Genomic DNA, 22,603 nt, shown 5'->3' on the forward strand with positions numbered 1-22,603 from the left:
GGCTGCAACTAACAAATATCCTTGATCAATTATTCTAGTGGCTACCAAGCTTTTTACCTTGTAAAGCTATGTTGTAAATTATTTTGGCAATATTGCCAACACAGATAAATGACAAAATTTACAACTGGCCGATTAGGTTTAGTTATAAGCCTCTTTCCATTATTGTGAACCACCATAAGCCATTACATTGGGGAAAAAAACCCTCTCCCACTTATACACACATGTTAAGCATCCCTCATAAAACGTGTTACTTAGCACATCGGTCACTGTGTGTCAGTGTCACTAATCTACTTCCAACGCACGTGTGGGAGACTGCAATTGGCCCTGTGTTGACAAGGAGCGGAGGGAGGAGGAGTGAAGTGAGATGAGCGCCCCCAATTACGATAGGTTTCAGCAGGTGAACGGGAGGATGCACGGTAATTAAAAGCTAAATAAAGACATTAGTCATATCTGCTCACTGCGTGCATATGTGTGGGGAGATGATTAAATTTGCTTCATCACCCGCTGTGCTTCACTGGAGTATAGACAGATGGATGAAGGAGAAAAGGGAAGAAACAGTCGAGGAATGTTTATCCAAAATAGGCAAGCACACATGAATGAAGTTAAGAGAGGAAGTATTTGGATGGGGAATTAATAGAAGGAGGCGCAGTTAGATGAGGACTCCTGTGGGACGGGGTTTGGCTGGCAGTGTTTCACAGTTTCCTCGTGTCTTTTCACCCTCCTCTCTTTTTCTTCCAAGTTCTCCTTCATCTTTGTTGCTCCTCTCTCTGATTACTTTCCCTCTCCCCCAGTCTTTCTCTCTCTCTTCTACTAAACTACAGTAGTGGGGGTGCCATTGCTTACGTAAAAGCCGAAGCAGCTTCTGCTAAGCAGCTTTCTAATGCATAAAGGCATTTGCCCATGGCGGGTCAAGTGCAGGAGAAGCCTTTTTTATGTATTGAATGTTAGACTATTAGACTTTGGGATTATGCCCAAGATGCCCAGGAAGAAAGGGCATGAAATCAGGCGGGAAAAACCCCATAACAGAAAGACAGGCAAAAAACAACAGTAAAAATAGATACGGTGTCAACATAAATATATCTTAAACTCTCTTTTGCAGGCAGTTTTTTTTATCATGAAACATGTAGTAAGTCTCTAAGAATGTTTGATGAATACAGCTTTGTTGGTGCTCCAGGACAGTGCAGGTTCTAGCAGGAAATCCACGGCCAAATATGAAATCTTTGCAGTGATATGAAATGTACACAAAACCGAGTTTGAAAAAATAATAATAGGACAGATCACAGGAAGGGAGTTTAAGCAGGGATTTAGACTTCAATGTTAGATCCCTGAATGCTATGTTTTACTTCACTTCTTTCAATAGTCCGCCTGCTTTTGATAAGAGGTCAGATTTGACTTTTTGAATGTAATACAGTTGATTCAGGTTGTCGATGATGAGCGCTGAGAGGAAATTTCACATGCATGCCTTCGAGAAAATCTGTCAAGCTCTGACCCACGGGGGTAATTATGACACAGTGTTTCAGACGTTGCTGCTCAACCATAGCAAGGTAAGGTTAAGAGCCGGTCAAAGACATGAGGTAATGACATCACATGACTTGTGCTGGCTATAATGAGGCACCAGCAGAGCAGGAAGCAGGCCTTCAGTGAAACTGCTCGGGGAGATCCTTTTTTTTTTTTTTTTCATGGCAGAAGATGCTTGAGAGTAACTTTACGACTGGCAGTAACCTTAATTGAAAGCAAATGTTGTGTTTTTTAGAGAAACGCAGCATTAAAATGAGCATTGTTAATGTGAGTGTAGGTCTCCACGCCAGATGGAGGTGCTTAAATGGGAGCTAGTCTTGCATTGCCAGACCTATCTCCACAGCGCTCTCTGGGCTAGAGTATGGTCTGACTACACGACTTATCTATTCTGGGATAGGGGGGAAAAAAACGCTCTGGCTTGCTTGTATTTCTTTAAACCAATCACAACCGTCCTGAGCGGCGCAAATCCCCGGATGCAGCGTTGGTGCACCTGCAAAATAGATAGCAGAAGTAGCTGAAGGGAAGGGACTTCCAGCACATCCCAGGCTTTATCTCAGAAATGTACATCCGTTGAGCCAGACTAAATGGGAGCAGTCACAACTTGGAAGCTCCTCAAACCAATAAGTAAACCTGCAGGGAAAAAAACTAATCACAACACTGTTGACCAGTGCAGGTGTGTTGCGGAGTAGTAATCAAAGCGTCTGGCGTGGCCAGCTGGTGCACACTGCAGTGTCGAGAATAAATCAGCTTCTTGTTGGTTGCAAATTGCAAACATTCCTAAAACGTCTTTCAGAGTGCACACTCCTCTACAAGGAGGCTCAGAGAACATAACTTAAACATAATGATGTTCAGAAAGTTCAAGAAAAGACTTAAAATTCAATTGTTCCCATTTCCCCTGCAGCTAATATTGCCTGTGGGACATTCAGTCTTTATACTTTGATTGTGCTGTCAGGATACCTGCAGAGTTGATTAAAATGTTCTCTTAAAATTCATGGAAACCAGTGTAGGTATATTATGAGTAGAGTCAAAGTGTCAACACAACTGCTTCCACATATTCTCATCTCTCAGGTGCCCTATAGCTCAACTGATGTGGAAATTTCTACAGTTCACCAAAAACAGTTGTGCCAAAATGAAATGTATAAGTTTTCAAATCACTGAAGAAACTCAATATATTGGTGCATACAGGCTTTCTTGTTAAGTGTAATGGTGTGAACACACTGTTAGCACACAGGGAACCAGTTGCTCTGAGCCCATTTATTTATTTAATCAAATATATTGTATGTATAGTATAGTATCGTGTGTTACTAGATGCCACTTGAAATGAATGTGAACTATTGTACATTTTATAATTACACTGAAAAATAATTGACTTCACCTTGAATTATTTGTAATAATTTGTAAAAAACAAGTCTCTGTTTAATTTTTATAGTTATGGATGTAAACACTGTCATGATTTCAAGCAATGCCTATTTCATGTTTATTTCCAGGCCTATGTGTCCATCAAATGTCAGAAATCGGCTCATATTTTCTGAGATATCCTGCTGACAACAGATAAACTGACATGGATGAAAATATAATCATGGTGGCGACAGTAATAAAACTGAATAGTTCTCCCATGGGTTTTACAAATGCAGTGTAAGTAAAACCTTAGAGGCATTTCATATTTGATTTTTGATTATCTACAGTATACCGATTGTCAACATCATTGCTGTGGAGGCAGTTGGCACGTTGATGTGTTTTTGTAGAGACTGAATAGAGAAACCAACAGGCTCAGAGCAGAACAGTGAATGGAGATGACGGCAGACTGCCAACAGGTAAAAGAGACAGACTGAAAGAAGAATGAGAGACACAAAATAAAATAAAAAGCAATGGCAGCCAGATAAACAGATGGAAGAGTGATGAATACATCATGCTTTGAACGGTTTGTCCTTCTGATGTTATATCAGTCTGAAATCACAACACAAATTTAAAGTGAGACTTGAGATTTCCTACCGTAGGATAGCTAAAGAGATGAAATATCCCCTTTTCAAGGCCTTTTGTACGATTTTGTACCATTCTTCCTCAGATGGTTAATTTGTGCTTTTAGTAAAAAGTAAGAGACTTCAATAAAAAAAGAAGATAAAAAAGCATATTCACAGAAAAACACATTTAACTAACATTTTCACCAACTCTTATGAGAAGCACCACTACGAAATAATATTAGCTTTTACATTTTTAAGTGGGTGACATATTCTAAGAGCACTGCGTCTTTTTTGACAAAGCCAAACCGACAGGCGTATTCCCTTCTTTAAAGGTGCAAGCATAATAGCCTACATGAATAGGCTTTTATTTTAATCATTGTGAAATGTAGTCTGACCTCTCATCTCGTCTCCTATCTTGCTGCTTGTGTTGTAAATTGTAAAAGACATCAGAGTGACAGCCGTTGAACAGAATCTCACCGCTGTGGCCAGGAAACTTTAATTGGTGTGTGTGTGTGTGTGTGTGTGTGTGTGTGTGTGTGTGTGTGTGTGTGTGTGTGTGTGTGTGTGTGTGTGTGTGTGTGTGTGTGTGTGTGTGTGTGAGAGAGACGGCCAATGAGTTTGGCAACCAGAGACGGTCCGACCACATTATTAACAGAGCTGCTTCCAGTAACCCCGAGATTGAGTTTAACTTCTGCATGTGGGAGGAAATGATTGTACTGTAAGAAGATGATTTATGAGTCTAAGAAATGCAAGATGGGCTGTGATAACGGGAACTGGGATTTTAAAGAGAAACTGACAGTCCAGCATGTGAACCGCATTAAAAACTAGACTGAAGAGTGAATCTACCCGGGTTGTAGGTGGAAGTAAAGCACAATTTCAGATTAGTGTTCTGAGACTGAATAAATGACCAACTGAGCTCGGGTCGCCCAACAAATAAATCAGACGGTTGAATCGTCTATATATTTGAGTGGCAAAACACTCATGCGTGAAATCCACAGATCTATGTCTTACTGATAACATATAAATATGGTCAGAGACTGGATATTTGGTTTTATTAGAGCAAGCCAAACGTCACACACACCAACAGTTATCTAGTGTGGTTAGTGTGTCTGTTTTGTGTGTTTATAAAAAAAGAAGTGAGCATACCAATGAGTGATGAAAGAGAGAAAGAACAGGAAACACAGGGATAGAAATGGCAAAAAGAGATCATGGAGCCTGATCCCCTCGCCGCTGCTGTGCGCTGTGACTGAATGAGGACGCGGCCCACGGCCCCTGGGCTGGATTTCCGCGCCCTCTTCCTCCCTCTATCCCTCTCTCCACCCGCTGCGATCCCTCTTCATCCTCTTAAGGAAACGTTCTGGATAGAAACTAAGTCAAGTGATGTTGGCATATGTGTGTCAGTGTGTGCCAGCCGATGTGTGTGAGAGACGGAGCACGTGTATGAAAGGGGAGGCGGGATCGCACATAAATTACAAATCAAAAGCAAAAAATAAACACAACTAGAAAAATAATTCACTCGGACCTACAACACACCGTACGTAGAGACCGTATGTGATTTCATACTTAAAATGATTCATAATCAAAAAGTTAACTAGAACAACAACTAGAAAATTGGTTTTAGCCAAGGTGCCAGTTCTCACATTGCGTAGGTGAGATTGAGGTGTGGGGGGTTTGGATGGAGGAGGAAGAGTGGAGAGTAAGTGAGTCAGAGTATAAACTGCTAGGCCTTCTGCATAATCATTTCAGCTCACGCTTCGTCACAGCGAGCTGAATCACCAGACAGACACGTGGCCACAGAAACCGGAGCCAAAACGTCTCTGCACTTCTCTATCACACACAGACAGTTGAGAGATTCAACAATGTTTGTTCGATCTTTCTATCTGGTTCTTTGACCCTTTGACTTTATATATAATTGATGCTTGTAAAAATAGTAATTCTAATTTATGGGACTGGCTGTATGGGCCAGACATATTTAACACGCTTGTCATTAAACACTGTAGTTCACTGTGGGGGCATCAAGTCTGTGGAGAATCTGCTTATGGTGCTTTGGAGCTATACACTGAATGGTAAATGATTCATCCCATTCAGTGGATGGCTTGTCTCCTCACAAACAAATTTCAACGGAGATTTGTGAAACAACAGCAACGGCAGAATTAAAAGAAAAGAGCTAAACTACGACCAACATTTGGTATCAATAATCACTTTTGAATTTCAACCAACCAAATTTCTAGGAACGAGGGGTTTTATCTCCCCAGTCACAGTCATAATGCCCCAAATTAGCTACCGCTAGTGCATCCAACTCATGTAAAATCCCAGGTAATACAGTGAACATTCAACTTGTGCACAGCAAGCAAGAGAATATTTAGAGTTTTCTTCATTTAACCTTTAGAAATAAACCAGCCAACTCATTCCAAGTCCTCTAATCAGGTCACCGTTATCGGCCTACAGACTAGAGTTGTGAAGATTAATCGATTTAATTCATTAGTTGTTAACTCTTAAATTAATCGGCAACTATTTTGATAATCGATTAGTCGGTTTGAGTAATTTATTAAGACAAAAGTAAAAATTCTTTGATTCCAGCTTCTTCAAAGTGAATATTTTCTAGTTTCTTCTCTCTTCTGTGACAGTAAACTGAATATCTTTGAGTTGTGGACAAAACAAGACATTTGAGGATGTCATCTTGGGCTTTTGGGAAACACTGATCCACATTTTTCACCATTTTCTGACCTTTTAGAGATCAAACAACTAATCGAATAATCGAGAAAAAAATCAACAGATTAATCGACTATGAAAATAATCGTTAGTTGCAGCCCTACTATAGACCAATATATTAAAAAACTGATTAAATCACATTCGACCGCCATTAGGACTTAGTGCTACTGTATTTGCAAATGTAAATTTCCTGTACAGCCATAATCTAAGTGTGTACTTGTGAGCCACATCAAAGACAAATGTCAAATGCTTTGTGATGGGCAAAGTCTGATTCAAACTTTGAACTGAAAAATAAAAACACACACAAAATAATGCATATTCTCTGACATGCATATTAATGGCGGCTTAAGTCTGCTGAAAAAAAGATAAGTGTGGTTTTGCCTCCTTCAAAGTTTAGTTTGTTCTCGTACTCGAATCATATGGCAAGAATCTAAAAACAGGATTCTGTAAGAACCGGAGTCTATAATCAGAATCACTCAAATCTGAACACATCCCCTGTAAAGGACTGGACAAGCCCTGTGCACATATAGGAGGTCATCTAAATGCTATAGTATTAAGCCTTGTTATAGCACCTCTTAGATGGTATGTGCTTGGAGCTGTTTATAATCCAAACATTCTTAGCATGAAATGAGAATTAGCTGCCGACACCCTGCTGACGACAGCTTTACGAAGCAATGCAGGGGTCACAAGTCTCCTCATCGCAAACAAATCTCCTCAAATCCTTCCAGGAACAATCTATGGCAGAAATATCCCCCTGCCTCGGGGGCTCTGCTGGATTTGTTAAACAAACAAACCTCTGATAGCAATCTTTCCACGTACACTGATGCTGATTTGCAAAGCAAATGATCTTGATCAGTGGACGCCACTGGGAGAATGCTGCAATTCTCCGACAACAACAAAGGGAAGGCCCTTGCATCCTGCTTTATCCACAGCTAGATTTGTGCCAGCCTTCACTGATGGAAACCTTATCTCTGCTGGCCTTCTGTCCGCCTAAAGGGACAGGGACCCCTGCATGCTGCTCTCGGGCCCCTCCAGGCACTGTGTAAGCCATGGTTTAGATTTGGAGGCACTTAACAGTCAGTACTGGCAAACTACAGCTCTGGAAGTTACAGGTCCCTTGAGCTGGAGGGAGGTAAGACAAAAAAGAAAACAATTAAAAAGAAAAATAAAGGTAGAAAAAGGGGAATGCAGCCAGTTACCTGGAATTCAATCCCATAGTTCTCCCTGCAGAAGTCTCGTAGTTTGGGGTAGACGTGTTCTTTCAGTGCGTTCCTCTCCGCCTCTGTGTCTGGAGACAAAAGAAAGAGGACATACTAAAGTGTTGAATTAACACTTACCAAAAAATCTAACTTCAAGCACTCGTGTATAGGAGCAGAAGCAATACATGTACATTATAGTAAAAGCTGTATTTGCATTGCCAGTTCAATTAAAGGGAGAAAAAAAAAAAAAAAAGTAGTTCAGCTTTTTGGGAAATATTATTCACCTCTCTGAGCGTCAGGTGAGAAGATCGATACCAGTCTAATGTCTGTGTGTTACATACAGAGCTTGAGCTAGGGGACGATTAGCTTAGCTTTGCATAACATTAAGACAAGAAGCTTGTCTGGCTCTTTATTAAGTTCAAAAATACACCTAGCACTACTGACATTCTCATGTAGCTCTCTGAAAGTTAGCGAATTTCCGAAAATGTTGGGACTATTCCCCTATAAGCAGACCAGACTTGACTTCTGTAGGTCTTTGTCAGAGTTAAAAGCAGAAGCAGAAACAAATACCACAGTTCAACCTTGTTATACAGTACATTCATTCAACAGGGGGTGTATCTTAATTGGATAGCTGGAACAACAGGTGAATAATAAGAGCCATTCAACTAATCGAATAATCAACTAATCACCTCTTAAATAATTCATGCCAATATTAACGTCATCACCATATCATTTTTAAATACAGTATGCAACCCCTTTTTACACCCATAAAAATATGATTACCTAGAAGAGCCAGTGCTGACACACACTATTTAAGAATGTGGGATTATGCAGCATTAAAAAAGTAAGGCAGTAATCATATTGGACAGTCGGAGTGTCACAGAGTGAGTGCCCACGGCTTGTTGTTGTGTCCCATTTTCTTTCCTCCTGTCCTCTCTTTTTCAAATGGTTACTGTAATGTATTTGGACAGGCCCAGTCTCTTCCTCCCTCTCTTTTTCTGAAGGGTGTGGATGGATAGTTAAAAACAGAACATGCCCGACAGAGAGGCCCTGTGTGTCCAAGAAGCTGACTTGCACATGCACACATATGCACACACAAAGAACACACATGGTGGACGGCGCACAAACATCCCCTCAGTCACTAACCGTGTCATACGCAGTGTGAGCAGAAGAGCCCATAAATTTAGTCTGACGAATATTCCTCTCATCTATCTTTAGTAAGGCTTTGGGCCGTGACCGTACATATATCTGCCCACAGCTACCCGGGCAAAATGTCAAATCAAAACTGAACGGCTGTAATAGTATGCAAATGAAATAAACGGCACTTGCTGCATCAGTGGAGCTCTCACCTAATTCCATTAGAGATACATTACAGTTATCTTACAGTGTTGTAGGTGACATCATAACCACAGAATAGCAGCGTTTATGGAATTTGCATTAAACCTATTTATGTGTTTGGGAAGTGATAAAAAGGAGTGCAATCCAAATCTGCATGTTGCTGCACGGCGTCTTTCGTGACCTGACAGACTAAACTGTGTTGTTGTTTGTATTGTGCTGGTAACTGCATGACGCCTTTCCCTCTCTCTCTTTTTTGTGGGATGATGATGAGTTATGGCAGCCTGACGTGTGTGTGTGTGTGTGTGTGTGTGTGTGTGTGTGTGCGCGCACCCACTTGCAAAGGAACAAAGACTGAATGTTACATTCCCCTCTTTCTCGCTGTCTGTCCCTCCCTCCAATTTCCCAATCTGTTTATTTCAGTAGTGTCGACCAATCTATCTTTCCTTTCAGATATGTCTTGTCAGCGCGTTCTTTTTTCTTTATCCAGTCCTTTTCTTTTCTCTCTTCCTCCCTCATCCTCCCATAAGGGAACTAATGGGCGGCCATTTGAACATAGAAATACAGTCACATTTTCTTTTCTTTCTCTTCCTTCTTTTTTTTATACTCAATGCAAGGGGTGCTGCTAACAATTATTTTTATATTCCATTTATTGTTTAGTCTTTAATAGGTGAAAATGGAATATCCCAGTGTCCAAGAGGGCAACTGGCAACTCACTTTCATACTAACTGTACATGTAGACTCACCCTTCCAATTGTATCTCATTCCTCACTCTTCTCTCTTTACTGAACAACTTAATCTCACTGACATTTTACAGTAACGCTTGTCTATATTCTGAATGATTATTCCCTGTTATTTATTATGTTGTAATTGTAGGCTCTGTGTGTTCTTTTTTGTTTGTTGTTGTTGTCTGTTTTGATTATCTTGTTTGTATGTGTGCAATGTTTTTTTGTGGTATTTTGTTCAGGACCCCCTCGAAAACGAGATGGTACATCTCAAGGGGTTATCCTAATAAAAGAATTTTCAAGAATTTTCAAGAATCTTCATACTGCTTGTTTTGTCCAACCAACAGTTCAAACGAGACTGTCCTCCCCTGAAAAACGCACACATAAGTCGTTTGTTCAAGCAGCAATTACAACTCATATTTACGCTTTATAGTGGCGGTGCCCTCGCGGTAATTAGGATGGGAGCAAAGCAGATAGTAAGGTGACAAAATATAAGAGCGTCAAATTCCGAGTAAGGAGGTAGGTTGATGTGGTGGATGGGGCAAACAAACACAAGACTTTTACCCAGGAGACCGGGGTTCATGTCCCGTTCAAAAATAAAAGTAAACGGGGAAGGTTTTTTTTTTTTTTAACTTTAAGGAACAAACAGAGCTACGTCACGTTCTGCGTCAAGTGCGTAACCGGAAGTGAAGTAACATCTGAATTTATATTATTATTTATATAATAATATTTCCTGCCTCCGCTAGTGGTGCTAATTTATGAAACGCTCCTGTGGATCCTATTAGAGGGGAGGAACACTACAGTACAGAACTACAGTATATAGTCGTATGGTTTGGAGTACTTGTTGATCCAAACCCAAAGATATTCAATTTACAGTGATTTGAATACTCAAAACCTCACATTTGAAAAACTGCAACCAGGCATTGTTTGGCTTTTTTCTTGATGGAAGGATTTAAACATCAACAAACCATCTGAGCAGTACGTGATACTAAAGTTCTATGGATAACGAGCCACAAAGCTAACCCAAAATCATTACAACACTATTAAGTCAGTTAACACTGACATTGCTTCAGCTGGTCCTTCAGTCCTCTAGATAGTGATCACTGCAAGTCTCACCAACAAGGCTCTGACAAAGCAATCACTCTGCTCTCATCAAGCTACGCCGACTGACACTCCAGAGGCACTTGGTATGCACAACTGCTTAGAGATCTGATTAAAAGAGAGAGAGAAGAACCTCAGCAAATAGACCAAAGCTGTGACACGGTGGTCATTTACAATGACCAGTCCTTCCAAAAATGCTGAGTTTTTTTGTGATTGCTGTGGGCAAAAATCCTTGATTATGCGGCACGTTTTCTTAAAAAAATGCAATGGAATATGCGGGATATTTATGCAATTTTATGCAATGAAATTGCGGGAACTTGCAAAAATTGCGGGAACTTGCAAAAACTGTGGTTTCATCATGGCTTCATCGCAGGGTTTGCAGCTTTTCGATGATGTTCACGTCGCGTAATTATGTCACTTCATAACGTCACTTCATAACGTCACTTCATAACGTCACTTCATAACGTTCCCATGGCAACAGGGGGAAATGGCTGCTCTTGTGTGAAGTAAACGCAACATTTTTCAACTTTCTGCTAAGATATATGTGACTTTTTTGCAACGAAAATGCGGAGATTATGAAATCATGCAAGCCCCGCATATTTGGTTTCACTTTTTTGTGTTTTTAAGCCCCAAAAACGCCGTCGCCTTATAAACGAAAGGCACATCCAATAAAATATTTTGTCGTTTTCACCCGCGAGCGTCATCGTGTAAACAGGGCCTTAATGTCCTCGTTATCGGTCCAAACTTTAATACTGTTGGTGACAAAACCTGCATGAAGAAAAGTGTGTTTGCCTATTAGACTTTCGTCTTCAAATTGTATCTCGGGCAAGGGCGTAAATCCCAGGGGGGTCAGGACCCCCCCCCATCTAAGGGTTGTCCCCCCCTAGAAAACCATGCTGTGTATTGTAAATACTTAAAATATCTGTGTAAGTAGTAAAACAATACAAACCCCAAAAAATGCTTTTTAAGGTTAGAAACATTTTGAGTTCCTCCTCCTTTGCCTCACAGTGGTTTGGTCCACTGCATGCTGTACCTTAGGAATCGGATCTGCACTAGACTCACAGTCACATCGGGTAGTGACAGGAATGTAGTAAGTAGGCGGTTCAAGGCTGTTAGGGTTATAAATATTATATGTAATCTTCAACTTTATCGCTTAGGCTTGTTTGGATATAATATATAGTTCTGTTAAATCTACGTCTGGTATATCAAAGCTGTCCCCAAGTGCTGTAATGCCTGCCGTTTTGACGTCTGAGAAGTTCTTTGCTTTTTCCCCACCAGTCATCATGATTCGGCATGATTTGGCATAACGAAAGAACAACTGCCAGGGTCATTAACAGACTGATCAGCATTCATGAGGTGCTTTGCTTTGACTATTTATGGTTAAAAATGGGCGTGTACAGGACGGGATAAGAGGCTGATTCACTTACGCACACTTGTAGGTAATCTGTGATTTATAAAGGGAACATTGGGCCTCATTCACCAATATCTTCCTAAGTTTTCTCTTAAATATGTTCTTAAGAAAGTCCCTAAGAAAAGTCTACGTCAGATTCATGACGTGTTCTTAAACAGCTGAATTGTTCGCACCTGTGTTCTTAGGATTGATGAATCCCACGTCTTCGTAATTGAAAGCGCGTGCCAGTTGTTCCTAATTAGCATAAGAAAACGCCCCGCAAATTCCCATATAAGGGCATGACATTTCCTGTACACCTCCTGGGAAGCGGGAGACTGCGTTCAAGAGATAATTGTTGGAGTCGCAGATGACTTGTACATTGCAGTGGTGGAGGAAGTACTGAATCTCAGTACTTAAGTAAAAGTACAAATAACCAGAGACATATTTACTTTAGTAAAAGTAGAAGATGTCCACTACCACAAACAAGGCCAGCTGGCTTTTAAAAGAAGTTCCTATCCTAACCAGCATAAAATGGAAATATGTTAGAATCAGAATGCGGTTGGTTTTATTCATGAATGTATTTTAAGACGGTTTTATTTTTTTTAACCATGCAAGTAAGCAAATAAAGTGTGTGAAGCAGCGATAATGGGGAGGAGATGTGAAGAGGTCCAGCCAAATAAATAAGATATGAACGGGTCTTACGCTGCCTGGCGGTGGAGTAAACAACGCTGTGGAGAGGCAACTATGATTTAAAAACGGGAATAATAAAAAACAATTATTTTTATTTTCACTTTTACTGGAGGCTGTATTACCGAGGGTCAGCGGCGCTGCTGCCCGGGCTCTGGAGCACCGGAGCGGTGGATCGGCGGTGCCCCATATAGATCTATGGCAACCAAACTTTACTGGTGAGACAAACGTGTGACGGTCAGGAAGACATTTTGGCAGGAGGAAAAACTGATCAGAAAATGTAACGGAACGTTGTAGAAATGTAGTGGAATAGAAAGTATAGATAATTGCTGCAAAATGTAACAAAGTAAAAACCACTCCATTTTGGCCCTATAAATAGCGCGATCAATCACCAAGTAACGCAGGATTTAATCAGTTTAATTGCTGATGTAAATTGCACTGTTAGTGTTTCTTTGCATACTATGATTTTTTCTTTTCAACAAATGATCAGAAATACATTACAGTACAATACTATCATTGTAAACAACCGTAGAATTAAATAAAATGCAGTAACCAATTATTTGGAGCAAATTGTCATCACTCAAATGTGCGCAAGAGTGCTCTTGAGTGTTTGTAGATTTTGTTCTTAGCTAAGAACAAATCCAAGATAAGAAAACATTAGTGAATGTCAGAATCTTCGTAAAAAGTGTTTAAGTGGGGTTTAAGAACACATTTATTCGTAAGAACGGTTGGTGAATGAGGCCCATTGCTTACAGATGTGCATGCACACGGTTTTATAAATCTGAATTTTTTTTGCCGTACGGCATTTTTGGCTTTTGGGCGTACGTACACTTTTAGTAAGGATCCTACGCACTGTTTTATAAATGAGACCCCTGAAACTGAACCGCGATGATGCAAACGCACAGCCAGGGAGCATATCGATCCCAAATGACCTGGACGATGCTCAAGACAAAAGTGTAAATCAGCCATCCATAAAGGCCAGATGTTCCTCGATTTCCTGAGCACAGGGAGACCCTACAGGTTATCTGAATACCACTGAAACAAGATGAAAGAAATTCACTGGAGTTTATTGTGCCACCATCCACTCTTGATGTTAAGCATCAAGGGAAAAAAACAATTTACAGTAAAACATGGTAATATGGGACTGGATGTAACAGTGATGGGGACTTCCCCGTTTCTCTGCCAGTAACCTAAATTGTGTATGATTAAATAACCCAGTGGTTGCATAAAGAACCAGTGTTAGTCTACCCAACATAAACATGTACTATGATTAGTTCATTGGATAACATCTGTGCTAGCAGCTAAGCAAATTTATGTTGGGAACACACTAAAACATTTTACAGCCCAATTATAGTAAACCATGATGGCTGATTCTCAAGATCGTTGAGACATGGACACCGCATGTTAACTTTTTGAAGATTTAAGATTCAAATCAGACAGAATCTCAGACCAGTCAGATGGTCTAATCAGGATTATATCAAACATGTTAGATTTTAGGTTGAATCTAGACTGGGTAAACCCAGCCCGATCTGCCGCCGATTTGATTTTGCCCTGCAGCTCAGGTTGGAAACCTGTACGTTTATCTATCCTGCTTCCGTTACAAATTTACGGGAACCAATCACGAACTGGCTTATCCACCTGGCGTGCTATTGGCGGGTTTAACATGATGACGATAGAGAAGCGACCAAGCAGCTTTTTGTTTACATTCAACATGACGGCCACCGAAGCGCAGCAACCCGTTGATGCCACTGTCACTGCTGTTTTAAAAGAGTTCAAAGGCAAGTTCTCCCTGAAAACGGAACAGAAACTTGCCCTGGAACAATTCCTACAAAAGAAGGATGTGTTTGCCTTAGTACCTACCGGCTTTCGCTCTGCCTCGATCTGCAAAGTACGTCACCCGGATCGTTGGTCTGATTGGTTGAAGGACTATCCAATTGCGTACAGAGTCATTTGAACTATGCCTGTTGATCACACCTCTCGTGCAGTAGAAAATACAGAGCAGACTCCCCAGACTAATGTTCAATCTTAAAAGATTGAGCTTGGTCTGGTGATAGCCAGACTAGGCTGAATCTATTGCTGTACTGAAGTTTGAGATGGACAATGATGCCAAGGTGTGATGCCATGCTTTTCAAAATATCCAAACTCTTCTGCTGCATCTTTAGTTTTCCGTCAGTTTCCTGTCACGGACATGTCTACTACTACTACTAATGTCAGGGCACTAGTGAATTGTCCCTACCGATATTTTCAACAATCTAAAACAAATCGATAACCGGTGAGGTCAATGCAGAGTTGCCAGGTCTGTTTGTTTCCTGTAAAATGTGGAAGTATTTTAACGAAGAATGAAAGAGTGAGGGGATGTGGTCTTGTATCAGGCTCAGGTTTGCTCCAGGTTCATAAGCTGATTTAAAATGTAGCATAAAGCTCTATCATATTTAAATTTTAAATACTAATTTAAGTCTCAAACTTACAGTAATGAATAAAAATGTGAAACATTACTTTACATACAAAAATACAAGCCCCGTTTTGAGCAAGTAATGTTCTGTGTGTGTGTGTGTGTGTGTGTGTGTGTGTGTGTGTGTGTGTGTGTGTGTGTGTGTGTGTGTGTGTGTGTGTTTGTGTGCATATGGGCATGTGAGCAAGTGCACATATACTGTATACAATTGTGCATATTGGTCGTCCGACAAAAAAAGTCCCCACCAATGTTAAAACCAAACCTATGCATACCCTAGTTACTTGAGTTATTATGCTGCTCCACGTACACAAAGTATGTGATAAGGTAGTAAAGGTTTTTGCTTTCTTGTAACATAAGGAGCTTTAATATAGTTGTGTAATCAAATGTAAAAGTAGCAGTTTTGTGGAGAGATTTGGTCTTACACTGTTTATCAGATCTATATCATACTGCCTCACTAGGAACCTCATAGCCAGATAGTCATCCCATTTCTAATCCTCGTTGTTACTTTTTAATCTTGGAAACTGTGCCTTTTTAGGATGATAAATCTTTGCATGCAACACTTTATTTCTGTCAGTGTCCTTGATATGGTAGGATCTCGAGAAATGAAGAGAAAGTACTATATTCCAAGGAGAATTAAATTGTGGGAGATGTGTTAAATATTCATTTTCGAAGTGAAGTTGCTACTCCATGGTTTTGGGAAATTCATCAATATATCTTTTTTTTTTTTTTTTTTAACAAAGAAATATATTCTGAAAATGGAATCTGGAAATTAAGAGTTTGTAAGCCCATGGATAAGCATGCATAACTGACATACAGATTTATAACACTTTTGATGCAGCGACTTATTATCTGCAAAACTAAAGAATACAGCTAAGAAACAGTTTGGCAAGACTTGAAGCCTTACCACATTATATTGTAGTGACTTTAAAAGTAGCCAAAAATAGTGACAGGTTCCGAAAATTAATATATCCTCCAAGAAGACATTGAAAGAAACATTCATTGGAAGTTACTGGTAAGATTTTCTTCATTTTCAATCTCAATTATCAGCATTAAGCCTCCAAACTCTCCCCAGCAGAGCCCTTGATGTGCACATAAAATAAAATGTCCATTAGTTATAAACCACTTGCAGACCACACTAGTTTTTCTCGAGGTTAATTATGTTGGTTATAAGTGGATGATCACTATGTAATTTCATTCAGGTGTATCTTGCATCGTTGCATCACCATCATTCACCGATGAGATATTTTTATAGTGTGTTCCATTAAATGGCTCAAAAACCCTGGGAATTAGATGAGTGTGTGAGGGCAACTGCTGAATTTGTCAGAACGATGTCCTGGGGGTTGCAGTCTTGCTCCACAGCACTCTGGGAAACTCCGAGAGAGGTCACTTAAAGCTGCTGCCAAACTAGTGAGAGTGAGCTTTCTCTCTCCCTTGAGGAGAAGAGCGGAGGCATGGAGGCCAAGGACGACACAAGAGGGGGAGCAATAAGCTCGCTAACACTTCACTTGCTGCAGAACTGGGGCCCCGGGTGCCTGGTTAGCTCACCTGGTAGAGCGGGCATCCATATATAGAGGTTTACTCCTCGACGCAGTGGCCGCGGGGTCGACTCCGACCTGCGGCCCTTTGCTGCATGTCAGTCCCCTTCTCTCTCCCGTTTCAAGTCTAAGCTGTCCTATACAAATGAAGGCCTAAAACGCCCAGAAATCTGCACTCACCAGCCCCTGAAAAGCAATTTCTTAAACAAAAGCCACCCTTTCCACCTGCCATCTCTCCCTCTGTCCTCCTTGTCATCCCTCCCACTCTCTTCTTTGTTCTCTTTCACCAGACTCAATTTGAAAAAGTGGATGATTAGGGAGAGAGAGATATTCTTGAAGTAAAGAGACCATTGAATTACGGGAAATCAGTTAAAAACCAACAAAACAAACAGAAAAAGATAAATAGAGAAATTTGGAACAATGGGAATAATTGTGGGGTAAAATTTAATGTAATTGGTGGTCTCTGTGGTGACATACTATAACCTTGATGATTGTGCGTTGGAGGGGTAGATGATTTTATGCATCGCATCCCTACGGCCTCGTGCTTTTATCAACTTTAAACAGCTTTAGTGATAGCTTGCATTGAAATAGCTGCCTATTGCACACAACCGATGCCAGAGCCCCTGAGGTGACTACAGCAAAGTAATGGAGTTGTCTTGATATGCTTATATGGATCTCCATGAACACACACAAACACACACACACACACACACACACACACACACACACATTGATAGAAGAGACAGGTTGCATAATGCACTGAGCAGTAAACACAAAAATAAATAAATCATGTTAGGCTTTTCTCTGGTTTGTTGCTGCTGTCTCGCTACTGGCAAGAACAGATAGTGGAGTTTTTAATTGATCGACTGTGGACACACACACACACACACACACACACACACACACACACACACACACACACACAGATTCATCCACATGCGCCAAGAACTTGAGTGATTCATTAACATCATGGAAGGATGGAAGGACACCACTCAAATTAGTAGTTTGGCTTACATTTTGGCAAACACTCTGGAATACATATAGCCTACTCTATATCACTGCATTGTGGAGTGAACCTTCTAGTGTAGCATATGCATGTGCTGATATCTCAAACCACTCTCTTCTACTTTTTCTGAGGAAGACAATGTTCTTTTTCCAATTTATTTAAAAATGATATGCCCCTTTTATTGACAGCGCAAAGAAACACAACAGAGGTCCCTGACGGTGAAGACAGCAGTGGCATTGCCCTGCAGTTGCCTATGGCTTTTGATTAAGAGCATTAGGGTCAGTATATTCAGCAGAGCCAACACTATAACCAGCAAGCACTTAAACATCTTGGCGTTGTAGATCAAAGCAGAGATGTCCCCCGGTCAAACAGACACAATAAAAAAGTGCTGCTATACCGTTTTGATGGGGAGATTATTACTGCGGATAGCATTGTGTACCTTTGTAGTGTCTGGTATTACACATAGTGAAATGACACTGTTATGTTTATGGGGAGTTTGTCAAAGCAAGGGATTCTGCCCAGCTTTCAGCAACTTCTTCACACTCCTACTGCTTCATTATTTGATGCATATACATCTTTGGGGAGAAATGTGAGGAAATATGCTCTTTCTGTTCCTGCTCAACTAGGGTTAGAGTTACTCATTCAATTTCACGGTCACAGCTTTCCGGTCACAAGCCTAAATAGACTTAATACTCCACTATGTGACAGTAGGATTTGGTGGGATTTAAATCAAAATGTTGGAGGAAAATGCCAAAAGGGTGATGCTGAAGCAGAGAGGGGCTCTTGCATCATCAAAACATGTATTGTATCCATTTGGGTCATGATTGCTTGTCTGATTTGACCACATTATACATGTACAGTGTGTTGAATGCTATTAAATAAGTGCATGGACAGCCCCCTCTAGTGAACATGGAGAAACAAGTACTGCAGCAGGACTGAGGGCAGACCTTTGTCATAGTTAGGAATAACAGTATTTCTTCATGTGCATGTTTATACAGAAGGTAGGATTTGCAGCACCGCAAAAGTTTGCAAGAGTAGGAAAGTTTTTGCAAATAGTTTGAATCTGTTCTGTTACTGACAATATCTACAGTACAGCTGGAATACTGTAATGGAGTGAACTCATCTGAGATCAAAACAAATGCAAAGAATACCTTATTGCAAATGTGATTTGACAAAGGTAGGGGAATCAGCAGTGTTTCTGCGCCACTGTTTGAGTGCCTCGCTTCACTGGAAACAGCAGCTCATAATTAGCTCTTTTCACAGCTCAGGCTGAGATGTGTGGCTTTCCATTTGTGCCGACAGTGTGAAAAAAAACTACTTGGAATAGCCCCCTCATCGTTTTTCCATCCACGTGTAGATTGGAGCGTTAAATTCGTACTGTGAGGTGATGGTCTGAATGACTGAGTCAGCTACAGGTGGCTAAACAATGCCAGCGTTTTCACTCTGTACCGCGGGCCATAATACTGCAATAAACTGAGTTCAATTTCTTCTTCTTTTTTTGGGTCCACAGCAATTTGCTCAGCGTGGGCAAGCAAATGACAGTGATATATCGACAAAAGCAACCTGCCTTTTTAATTCTGGCATGCCCTTCTCTCTCTCTCTCTCTCTCTCTCTCTCTCTCTCTCTCTCTCTCTCTCTTTCTCTCATGGCCTACTCTACTTCCCTTGCCTTGTTTACTCCAGTTTTACGGAGCCTATTTTTACCCCTTTGCCCAGAGGGCATATTCAAATACAGAGCTGCAACTGGGTGTCTCCCTCACAACCCAACTGTCTTTGCACTCTGCTCACACCATGCACTCTATGTCGAGAACAATGTGTTGTTTCATTGTGATATTGGAATAAATCATGTGCCAATTTGTTTTTTGTCAAGTTGTCATTTGGTCTAATGGAACTTAATTTAAGATATTTTCCAGTTTTTTTCTATTAGGTTAAGTGGATCTTTATATGTTGCAGCTCAATGCCTCGCGAATAGACTACACCTTGATCTCAGAACCCTGACTTTTTAAATGGGCCTAAATCAATACTGGATCACGAGATCACATGCTTGTAAAGTGGCTGTATTTTATTTCCCAATGCATTAACCTTCTATTTTACAGAGCTTGAGTTCCATTTATTTTTTACAGCACTAAAAGCTAATAGCTGCAATTTGTTTTATTTAATTTCTCAAGAACTGTCCACACAAGTTACATCTTTAAATTCCATTGCAGACAATTCAACTAAAACATACTAAAAAGCCCAAGACATCTGGATAATATGGTTAATGTATTTCCATATTTGTAAAATGCAAAAAAGAAGAAAAAAACGTCTTATTTGAAGGTCTGCAGGGTTGAAGAGTGTGTGTATGATGGGAAGATGGAGCTGTCACACTAGGTCTTACCGTCGGGGTTGGCACAGATAAACACCCGGACGCTGCGGCCGATGGGGACGTGGTGCGGCAGGGCGTTGATATTGCCGCTGATGGCCGCCTTGCGCAGCGCCGACTCCCGCGGGCAGGGCTGCCTGCTCCCCACACCCGACGGCCACATGGTGGGCGACTTCCAGCGTGGCTACACACAAACACACGCACAGAAGGGGCATGTTAGCGCGGCCAGGGGCGCACACACAGGCACATGGACAGACGTGCATGCTTGCGCGCAGATTCCCCTGATCCATCCACACACACGGGGCGTTAATTATGGCAAAGACATGGAGCTGCACGCTTTAATTTGCAGCTAACTTTGGACACATTTACATGCATTGACTTAATTCCTAAGGACAGAAGATGCCTAGGACTTTCAAGACACATATCAATATTTGCTCCAAAATGCCCCACTGGGCATTTTGTTTAAAATGTGACTTTGAAAGAGTTACGAGTTTGATCTTTTCTCACATAAAATGCACAATTTATTTAGGACATTTTACTGCAGGCTTAAGCGTGACAATACCTTGCTATACTCATAACGCCCATGCCACACACACACATACACACACACCAATTAAGTTAGGATGGATCTGCCAAATCTTCTCCAAACACAGGAGTGAAATTGAATGTTTGTTGTTGCAATAATATGGTAGGGATATAATAATGGGATATTACGCACAGCCTACTATCGTCATGGTGCATGCGTAATTTGTATACATGTCCTTGGACGCATTCATGAATTTTCATGCCACTGTGGGACAAACAGACAAACAGAACGAGACGAAACAAAACTCGAATAGACGAGCAAGGCAAGCATCAGTCGTATTCCCACCCCCAGAGAAGATGCTTGTAAAGGCGAATAACCGCTACGAATGGTTATTCCGCCAGGAGTAGACGTCAAGTCGCTGGTTTTCCGGAGTTGGTCTGAAATCTTTGTTTCAAAGACGGAAAACCTCCAAAAAAGACAACAAAAAGCGGAGAAAAGTTGGGTAGTCCACTACAGAACACTACGTTATATCCTCTGAAACAGACCACTAAAAATCACAGAGGCACCGCATCCAAGGGAGGACTTGACTACTAGTGATGCTGGAGACAGGCACAACAGGACACTTCTTTGTTGCTCACATTCATTCGCTTCATGTCGTGGCTTCCGAAAATATCCAAGCGTCGAGGACGGTAAAAGGAAGATAAAAACGCCCATCAGAGTTTCTGTGGCCGAGAGACGACGCCGGGAGACAGTAAAACGGATGCCGTGTATCGGAGTGCTCCCCCTGGCATCCTGCTGTCTCTACAAGCCGACCGAGCTCTGAGAGAGGGAGTGTGTGTGAAGCCTGGCAAAATAAAAGCGCGACTACAGGCTGGCAATTTTCAAAGTAAAATAGAAGTTTCAGCATACAGATTGCTAGACCCTCACCCTAAAGGCTAAAAGGCTTTACAGTGAAAACAAGAATGGTTTTCGAGACAAATCACTATTTTGTACATAAAAAATAACTCAGTTTTCATTTAAAGTGTGTTTTATATCTTATAAGTTAGCTCCGTATACTTACCTAGCTTGTTCCAGTAATTTGCCCTTTTACGTTGAAGGCTGAATGTGTAATTCCGGTCGTGCTCTAGCTTTTTTCTGTTTGACTTGACGGAGGTGACAGAGAAGAAGAGCTCTGGATTCTTGTTAAGTCTTTCTCCCTGTCTCTCTCCTCTCCGGTGGACAGACTGCTCACCCAGCCCCCATTAAACATAGCACTGGACCGCGGAGTCAGCAGCAGTGTGATGTCGTAAATGACGTTACCACTGTTAAATGTTAGGCTACCAAGTCAGGAACAAAGTAAAGTAACGTTAGCCTTGAACTGAAAGCGACGGTACTGAAACGTCACCTTCACTTTTTTTTTTAACCAGTTAAACGTCGAATAAAGTTGATTTAGCCTATTCACATGAAAGTGACATTATCAGATTGTTTCACTGTCCTGTTCGTTTTTACCGTAATCAATGTTAGCCTAAGCTGCATCTTTTCCTCTATGGCTACGTGAGATATAGCTAAAATGACAAATAGTTATTACGTTGTAGTTGTTTGTGCTTGGCATTTTTTCCATCTGGCAAAGCACAGTTCCATAGCTAATTTGTAAAGGTATTATAACAAGCTACTGCTCCATGAGAGTTTATGAGAAGAGAAATTGGCTTAAGTAACGTGTAATGCGTTACTTTTCTGAGTATGTTACTGAGTGAGTAGCCTTTGCCGCGGATAGGGGAGAAGCAGCACCCCGGAGGAGGACTAGAAGGTGTGTGTGTGTGTGTGTGTGTGTGTGTGTGTGTGTGTGTGTGTGTGTGGGGATGAATTGCTTTATCGATAACTGTACCTCTGCTCTGCAGCCTCTGGTTATTCGTGCTGGAAGTTTAAGTGCATTGGATTTGTACTAAACGGAATTGATTACTGTGCTGTTCTTGTGGGGGGGAAACGCTGAACCATATATTTCCCCCATCTCTCAGTCTTAGTGTTTAGCGGGCAGCAGCAAGTATTTCTCTGAATCTGATGAAGAGTGAGCTCTCGCGTCAACCTTAAGCTCAGCCTCTGCACTAATGCTTTTTAA

At 41.1% G+C, this 22,603-nt stretch overlaps 1 protein-coding gene across 3 annotated transcripts in view; it reads right to left on the bottom strand.

Moving 5' to 3' along the window:
- The window catches only part of LOC116043285 (NACHT and WD repeat domain-containing protein 2), a 51,400-nt gene extending 29,128 nt beyond the window's left edge, over positions 1-22,272 (bottom strand). The window contains exons 1-3 of one of the 3 annotated variants that reach the window (XM_031289866.2): positions 21,569-22,272; positions 19,998-20,166; positions 7,391-7,479 (exon numbers count right to left, since the gene is read on the bottom strand). In XM_031289866.2, the coding sequence (XP_031145726.1) occupies positions 7,391-7,479; positions 19,998-20,145 (237 nt within the window). In that variant the 5' untranslated portion in view covers positions 20,146-20,166; positions 21,569-22,272. Of the gene's footprint in view, positions 1-7,390; positions 7,480-19,997; positions 20,167-20,853; positions 21,345-21,568 lie in introns of those variants that run through there. The other 2 variants (XM_031289863.2, XM_031289864.2) reach the window with 2 other exon arrangements.
- Between the last annotated feature and the right edge of the window lie 331 nt (positions 22,273-22,603).

Source organism: Sander lucioperca, chromosome 17, assembly GCF_008315115.2.
Source record: "Sander lucioperca isolate FBNREF2018 chromosome 17, SLUC_FBN_1.2, whole genome shotgun sequence".
In the NCBI taxonomy this organism is placed as follows: Eukaryota; Metazoa; Chordata; class Actinopteri; order Perciformes; family Percidae; genus Sander; species Sander lucioperca.